The sequence below is a fragment of the Triticum urartu genome, chromosome 3 (genome assembly GCF_003073215.2).
Source record: "Triticum urartu cultivar G1812 chromosome 3, Tu2.1, whole genome shotgun sequence".
In the NCBI taxonomy this organism is placed as follows: domain Eukaryota; kingdom Viridiplantae; phylum Streptophyta; class Magnoliopsida; order Poales; family Poaceae; genus Triticum; species Triticum urartu.
The window spans coordinates 440,655,603-440,664,616 of NC_053024.1; the positions used below are offsets into that span (position 1 = coordinate 440,655,603).

General features: G+C 43.3%; 1 protein-coding gene across 1 annotated transcript; it reads left to right on the top strand.

The window, feature by feature from the left end:
* The first annotated feature begins 694 nt into the window (after positions 1-694).
* LOC125544256 lies at positions 695-6,595 on the top strand. Its single transcript, XM_048707872.1, has 5 exons — positions 695-1,878; positions 2,563-3,208; positions 3,927-5,334; positions 5,423-5,515; positions 5,657-6,595. Exons 1-5 carry the CDS (start codon positions 978-980, stop codon positions 6,485-6,487), a joined length of 3,879 nt encoding a protein of 1,292 aa, XP_048563829.1. The 5' UTR covers positions 695-977; the 3' UTR covers positions 6,488-6,595.
* Positions 6,596-9,014: the final 2,419 nt, after the last annotated feature.

Consider the following 9,014-nt stretch of genomic DNA (forward strand, 5'->3'; position numbering starts at 1 on the left):
TGTAGATGTTTGTGTTAGTATCGCAAGCATGTTTAACAAATTTCATGCGAAACAGAGCAACAGTATTTCGTTGGTGAAAAACAAATAAACTTGAAGTGACTTTTGGTCTTTAATTTGTCTTTTTTTTCATAGGCCAAAATGCTTAACCTTTTTGCCTTCAAATTTGCAGGTAGCATTTTTTGTGACTAAGATCACATAATTTTTTTGTCTTGATTTTTTTGACATCTGAAAAAATATATATTTTTGGGCCTGGAAGCCAAATTAAATTTTCTCATTTATCATGTTGTTTGTCATGTAGTACAGTGAAATATTTCAAGAGATTTACTGATGTCGTCGGGTGTTTTTATGAGGGATGCCTTTCTTTTTTTCGTTACAACGCACGGGTATGTTTGCTAGTCATGATAAGATGCTCGACCCTTTCTTTCTTTATTTAATTCTATATATACCATCTAATTAATATTGTCTAGTGACACACATAATAACAATACACCCGGTACACGCATGGCTTTACGGCGGCCGGATTCGACTCGATTTCGTAGTACGGACATTCGACTACCGAAGGACCCGCGGGCGACGTGCATCGACTCTCGTGTCTGTCCAATCCCGCCCCGGCGCCCCTACGGCCGCACGCAAGCAAACCACCCGCCCCCGGGCCAACGAGACGAACGCACCGCACCGCACCACACCACACCAAACCCCCTCCAAATCCAAAGCCGAACGAAACAAAACTGAACCATTTTCTCCACGCACGAACTCGTCGTCGCCGCCGCCTCCACTCCTCCCACCCTGTTTCCCCACCACACCAAAACCCTAGCCGCCCGGGGCCAGGGTCCACTCTCTTCCTCCCCTCCCCCGCCGCCACGACGGCCGCCTAGATCCCCTGGATCTCGCGCGCCCTAGGGTTCCGGCTTCCCTCGCATCCTCGCCGCCGCCCCGAGCGCGGTGCGATTCGAGGCGGGGTTCTGGCTGGCGCCACCATGCCCCGGAGCTCGCGCCACAGGTCGTCGCACCGGTCGCACAGGCGGGGCGGCTCTGCGGAGCGGTCGGAGTCCGAGGGCGAGGATGCTGGCGCCCCTGGCCCGCGGGAGGAGGCCCCGGCCGTGGCTAGGGTTCCGCGAGATCCCGAGCCAGAGAGGCGCAGGTCGTCGTCGGCCAAGGAGCTGGTGAGCTCGGGGAACGGCTACTCGGAGCACGGGAAGAAGAGGAAGGATAGGGTCGAGGAGACGGTGGTGGATGTGGTCAGCGACAGGTGGAACAGCGGCGTGTGCGAGGATCACTTGGTCGAGAAGAGGTCTAAGAGTGAGGTGTTTGGGCCCGTCGATGTGGAGAAGCTGCCGGAGAAGCCCAAGGCTTCAGGGGATGAGCCCAAGAGGTCAAGCAGACGGACGACGGGATCGGATGAGAGGGTCGAGGAGGTTGTGTCCAAGAGTGATTCCGGGAAGCGGCGGTCGGAGAAGGAGAAGGAGAAGGACCCGGGGAGGAGGGAGAGTAGTGGGCAGCATAAGGATGATAGAGATAGGGATAGGGAGAGAGATAGAGAAAAGGAGAGGGAAAGGGAGAAAGAATGGGAGAGACTGAAGGAGAGAGAGAGGGAAAGGGGTCGGGACAGAGAGAGGGAGAAGGAGAAGGAAAGAGAACGGGAGAAGGAGAAGGAGAGAGAACGGGAGAGGGAGCGGGATAAAGAGCGTGACAGGGAACGAGAGCGGGAGCGTGACAGGGAACGGGAGCGTGAGAGGCAAAAGGATAGGGAGAGGGACAAGAAAGACTATGATTCCAAGCATGAGAAGTATGAAGATGGCAGTGCCAGGAAGAATGGCTCGAAGACTAGTAGAGGGGAGGATGAGGGTTACTCATACAAGAGATACATAGAGATCAATGGTAAGGTAACCCTTGTTTGAAGTGTTCCTGACAATGCTGATAATATTCCAGCTACCTGTGCTACTGTTTAGTTATGCATGCTTTAATTTGTGTAACACATTACTTAGTTTGATACTGTGACTGCATTTGGACTTGTGCTGCTTTCCTCCACCACCATTTTAATCATATAACGAATATTAGTGGCCCCATAAGATGAGAAGTGTTGAACTTTACTGTTTCGTCTCTACTTGGTTGCAAAGAGTCCATTTTTCAGTTAGTCTTTGTTTTTTCTTGTGCTTTGTCTCCATCCATCGTACCTATTTGGTTAACCAAACTGCTGAAGAAAAAACCCTGTCCTACCATAGAAATTTAATAACGTTATTATCATTGGATATTAGCATTGGAGAGCTGATTTGAGATTTCCTTAGCATACTGATAATCTTATTATATTCATATGATTAAACTTTGCCTTGCTCATATGCTGATCTTCTGGAACTTATGCAAGTAGCTTTTATATTTTTTCTGCAATCATATTTTTCTATATCTGCTCCAGCATTTTTGGAACGGGTGTGAAGTTGTGAACAAATTACCAATTAGTTAATTTACTTGTTCTGTTTGTTCCTTCCCGCCCGCCTCTACATGTTTTTTATTGTTTCATAATATTCTTCCTTATGTCGGTTTCTAAAGTGCACATTTTTGAAACAGATACTCCAGCTAAAGAGAGACACAGTAACCCCGATAGGGATAGGGAGACTGATAAACACAGCCGACGAAAAGACGACTCGGAAGACAAAGATAAGTGGCCAATTGACAATAGAGACAGTGATGACAGGAAGACTCTGTCCAGGTATGATCATGGGAAGGTTAGGAGCTCTAAGGAACAAAGGTTTGATGATGAGAAGTATAAACAGAAGTACAAGGATGATTATGAAAGGGATAAGAGACAGCAAGATGACAAGTGTCTGGATGAGCGCATGATCCGAGATCAAGGAAGTGACAGGGTTGATTACAAGAGCACAAAAGATGGGCAGCGAATTTCAGAGGGCCATTACAGAAAAGATATAGTTCAAGACGGTGATCGTTATGATGAGTATGGCAGTAGGTACAAGGAAAATAGAGGTAGAAAAAGACTTACTGAGGAAAATGATGACCATTATGATCTGAAAACTCCAAGCGCACGGGAGCAACGTGGAAATTTGGAAAAATCTTCAGGCAGTGGGCGACTCGATTCTCTGATTGAGAGAGCAAGGTCTGAACATAGACATCAAGAAAATCTTGATTCTAGTCCGAGTAAAGTCCATGCAAGAACTTCGCCTGGCTCAAATCCTCATCATGAAAAAGATCAAAGCTGGTAACATTTCTTCTTTATCATTCATCATACGAAAAGTCTGTAGTAGATTAGAAGACTTAAGCTTTGTACTGTATCTTCTCTTGTTGTTGGAGATATCATGTTCCACTTTAGCATCATAACTAATCTAAATAGCGAGGTGATATGTCTTTGTCATGCATAATTATAGATATCATTTAAATTTAACCATCCAAATTTTGGCATGCTTATTGATGTCATATATAGGTGTATTGAGTAAGTGTATATCACTCAATCGAGGGCTGTAAGGTTTCTACATGGATTTGGTTGCTGCTTAGCAGCATTAGCTACTTGGCATCTCAGAGTGAGATAATCCCTACAACTGCTTGTTAGGTAAATATTGGTCATGAATGTGCAGGTAGGAGTATGACTAAAAGTGTTTATTGCGGTTATTGATGGTGAGAAATGGATAAATGCAAATAGAAGAACTTGCATGGAGTGGAATTAATCATTTGGTGTATTTCAGAGAAAAAGCATATTGTAGTTTTGACTGTTTGTATATGTGTTGCACATTTGCCTATCAGAAGGTAAATACTTGTAGGAATCCTTGTATTGTGATCTTTGCCCTAGTTTTTTTTTCTGGTTGATAAATAGTCTTAGAAATTCAGGACTAATAAAACAATCTGATGCAGTTCATGATGCCTACATTTCTCTTTGATGCTTGCTTCTTCTAAAGTTGAACTGACCAATCAATTATCTGCAGGCATGGATCTAAACTGGCAGATAATACAAAGAGAGAGATACAATATGATGAAAAAAGTATTCGACCAAGGACATCCTCAGGGAGAGAACGGACACCTGCTTCTAGACTGCGTGACAGGGATACAGACAATTGGTCTTCGGAAAGGCTCAAACAAAAGGATGATCTCCAGTCACGTGACATACCATTGGAAATTTCTACATCGTCACAATATGATCGAACACCAAGGAAAGATACACATCCTTCACCAAAACAGCTATCTGATAAATCCCCGTCTTCAAACGACCAAAGGTTTTCAGGTAGGCTTAGCAGTGGCCGTAGTCTTGATAACAAAGGGGAAAGGAGCAACCTGACTAAATATAGAGATCGGGATGGTGATTTATCCTTAGAGCGGTCACTTCATCAAGATCGAACACCATCTAAAATTCCATACAGAGAATCAACACCCTCTGCATCATCCATAAGCAGAGGTGGGCATTTTTCAGGCACTTCTCCAAATCGTCCACTGCTGCCACCTGCGAGGCACAGAGATGATTCTTCCTTCTTGGGTTCACATGATGATGACCGTAGACCGCAAAGTGGAGATAGGAGGTTCCATGGCCATCAGAAGAGGAATGATATGAATTCTGGACGCGGCCATGGGCATGCCTGGAATAATGCACCGAGCTGGCCATCTCAAGTTGCAAATGGTTTTGTCCCCATGCAGCATGGTGCTCCTGGATTTCACCCACCTGTACATCAGTTTCACCCCCCACCTATGTTTAACCTTAGGCCCCAAATGAAGTTGAGCCAAACTGGAGTTTCATATCCTATGCATGACTCGGTTGACAGGTTTTCGCCCCACATTCGCCCATTTGGGTGGCCTAATCCGCTTGATGAATCATGCCCCCCTCACCTACAAGTTTGGAATGGGGGCACTGGTGTATTTGGTGGTGAACCTTATATGTATGGCAGGCAAGAATGGGATCAGAACAAGCTGCATGTCGGCAGCAGAGGGTGGGAGGCAACTGGTGATGCATTGAAGGGACAAAATGAATTGCCTGACACTGAATTTCCTGTTGCTAAAAAGGAGCTTGACTCTTTAGCAACCCCTGTTTCAGAGTCTTCAGGTGGACAATGCAATCTTAATCCTTATGAGCAGAAAGAAGCAAACCATTTGATTTCAGAAAAACGTGAAGCAAAGGGTGATGTCATAAGTGCTGTAAAAAGTTCTGATGCTCCCAGGGGAACAACACTCATGGCCTCCATGTTGTCAAGCAACGGTACTGCAGTATTTTCTAGAAACTATTTATCGAGAGTTAGTGTGTCGCATGATCTTGTTGAGTCGGAGTTGTACAAAAGGTGCACATCTCTGCTGGGAGGCTTGGGCATAGCAAATGGTGGCCCTGATGTTTGGAATGGCTCTATTCAGGTATTACAGTGCCTATTTTAATGTATCTGTTTCCTCTAATATGGTTTTCCTATTTTCTCACTATGGCTTTTGCTTTTTTTTTTCTCAGAAGAATGGAAATGCTGGAAAGATAAGTAGAGAACAGGGAAGCCCCAATCTGTTGGGTTTATTTTATCTGAAGAACAACGATGCAACTTTTCAGGCAAGTTAATCCAATCTACTCTTGAAGATTATTCAATTCTGATTTTGAATCCAGTAATTCATTTTTATGTTACTTGTATATACCAGTCTTTACCTATCAATTTTTTGACATGGGTGTTAACATTTTTTTTAACCATAACAGAGAGCTATGGCCCTTCACAAGAATCAGACAGAGAGAGCTGTGGCTCCTACCCAAGCGCAAACTGATGAGAAAATGGACTTAACACAAGAGAATAATGAGGACACAGAAATGCTTGACCGTACGCCACTGAAGGAATTGACGGTGAGTAACCCTGTCTTGCACCACCCTACTGGCATTATTGAAGGGCCACCTGCAACTACAGAATCTGGTGACGTGGATTCACCTCCAGCAATCACAGAATCCGGTGATGTGAATGCACCTCGAGCAATCACAGAATCTGGCGATGTGGATGCACCTCCAGTAATCACAGAATCTGGTGACACGGAGATGGTGGCACCTCCTGTAACCGCAGGTTCTGATGAAGATATGGAGGTGGCCGCCTCTCCATCAATCATAGAACCTGATAAAAACATGGAGGATGTGTCACCGCCTGCAGTTGCCGTACCCGCGGATGGCCCAGCAGATGGTGCAACAGGAATAATCATAGAACATATTGATGGCTCGCAGGAGGTTCCTTCTGCAAATGAAGAACCAGGTGATACCCTAGAGGTTGTGCCTCCAGCGTTCACAGAACAATCTGGCCAAGTCAAGGATGATCCTCCTTCTGTGGCTACTCCTAACAGTGGAGAGGCTGTCTCCATGCATGCAGCAGTTGAAAAAGATATGGACGAGGTTACTGATGACAGCCCTGGGGATGGTGAAGTGAATGCATCTAACTTTGTTTCTGAGTTGGATGTTGTTGCAAGTGGCGCTCAGGATTGTGAAGGTGTGTTGGTGGAGGGTAGCTTAAATTTAAGCCGGATACCTAATTCTCCAGAAAGTACACATTGAAACACCTTTTATTTCATTTTTAATTCCTTATTCTCCGAGGGGTTTGTGCCTTCCGCCTGGAGTTATTTTGAGTTGCGTCGGTTTTTATATACCACCCATTGTTTTTTCCGTCTAGTGCAGTGTTTGCCGGTGGGCTGGCTTGCTGGTATGAGCTTAACGTGCCTGTGGGGGATCCAGGAGCTGCTGGTGGGGCATCTGTCGCGTTCTTGCGCTACAGTTGTCCTTTCAGCATTGTTCCGCGTGCACGTACTACTAACCTTAGGCATGCGCTTTCAATTTCATCCTGCAGAAAAATTTAAAATTACTGCCAATTTCGCTACGTTGCCGTGTTAATAATTTGTTTGTAGGCTATAGTCTACACATTGCAACGCTTAGACTGAAATAGAGGTTGATTTTTTTTATACTTGCACCCTTAGCTTCATGATGCAAGTAGTTTTACAGTTAAACCTCAAAAACATTTTTCAGTTACACTATATTGTAGGAAGTTGATAACGTGGACAATATCACAACAGTATTACTCCCTCCATTCCTAAATATAAGTCTTTTTAGACATTTCAATATAGACTACATACGGAGTAAAATGAGGTGAATCTACACTGTGTCTATATACTACACCATTTGTAGTAGGTGAAATCTTTAAAAAAACTTATATTTAGAAACGGACGGAGTACTAGATTTATCATGAAACAATACTTGATATCACTAAACGGAAGAAAACGTAGGAAGAGTTTCTACTTTCCTACATACAAGTCTTAGGTATATTTTGTACTTTGCCGCAATTTTTAGGCTGGGTATTTGGGTGCAGCTGATTCACATGCAATTTAGACTTTTTTTTTGTCAAACTGGACTCCTATGTCCTTGGGGTTCGATCCATTAATATAGATTATTCGGTTAAGAAGTGAAAAATCAGAAATGGTGGCACGACGACCGCACCAGCCCACAGGGCACCCCGTATACCCACAGATGCCACCAATGAGAGAAACACTGGAGGTTAGGCTTGTACTACCTCCGAGCGTTTAGATCGTGTTCGTACTCCCTCCGTAAAAGAATATGTTAGCGTTTAGATCGTTAAAATAGTGTTTTAAACATGTTTATATTTCTTTATAGGTAGTGCAAAGTGCTTAGAGAGATGCTTCGTATAATAAACCAAGTACTTTTTTAGCACCAGTGCTTACAAATAAACACCGGTGCTTAAAAAACTGGTTTATTTCTCTAGGCATTTTATCTAAGCACCTTGTATTATAGAAGCCCTTACTATTGTTACTTATCGTGAGCGACAACAAAAAAAACCCTCGTTGCGACAAACACATGAGATCCCTCACGACCCATGCTTACTATCCTGTCAAACCCTTTTAAAAAACACTATTCGATCAAATACATCAAGGACTGGGCATCTCTGACTTTATTCATAAGCCTCGAGCGAGAGATACACACTTTGCATCGACAAAGCATGACATTCCATCGCAGTGCATTATTTTTTTAATAAGGGGAGGCACCAAAGGCAATTTACATGAAGGATTCAAAAATCCTTTACATTTAGATTGCTTAGATTTAAGACCATTGGACATTGGACATATGTACATTGAGCTACTACATCTCACTATTGTACTCACACTCCGATTAATCCACTTTTCTAAACATCTCAAAAACTTTGAATTTGAATTTGAATTGAAGAATTTGATTATGCAATATCCGACTAGAGTGGATTCACAATAATTCAAAATATATTATGATATGAGTTTTTTTATTTCATAATCATTTCTAGTTTTATTTTTTAGAAGATAAAGAACCTATATTATAATATGGGTTATGTGATTAACCATTTGCTATGTCAGTATCTATACGTGCTTATTAAATGTAAAGCATAAAACCGCTCTTTCTTTAATTTAGAATTGAGTCTCTGCAGCTATCCTTTTCCTTTGTATTTTGGTTAGAGAGCCCCTTTGTTTTGTCAAAACACGAATTTGGCTCACTATTGCCCTTTTTTAATTCCAGGGTTTCTGTGAAATTTGATCAAGCCTATAAACATTGGATGCACAAGTTTGTGCTTCCCTATTAAGGTTTCTAGGGATATGAAGCACCTGAGTATGAACTGGAGAAGTTGTAGCAAAGAAACTTGCTAGTTGACCTCTAATTTCCCAATGCCCTAGGAAGAGAAGAGATCCCTTGAATTTGTAGCCTGGGCAAGGGTGATGCTGTCTGTGAAGAAAGTGATGGTCAAGCTTTGAATCTGGGACACCACCCGCGCTACAAACGGGAGAGCCATCGCCTCAGCTTGCAAAGGAGAAGATATTTTGCGCCCAGTAACCCAAATGGGGACGCTTACTTTGACTCCTGCATTTTCAAACAATATACAAACTCCTACACCTGTTGTGTTGACACCCGCTGAAGCTATGCTTGCATTGTTTGTCCATGCAACATCCGAAAAAACCTTGCAACCTATTGTTTGCATTTCCCCTGCATTCTTGAATTGTTGCAAATTGCTTTGGGATCTCAGTTGTGCTGATTAAGGCAACTGTATTGTTGT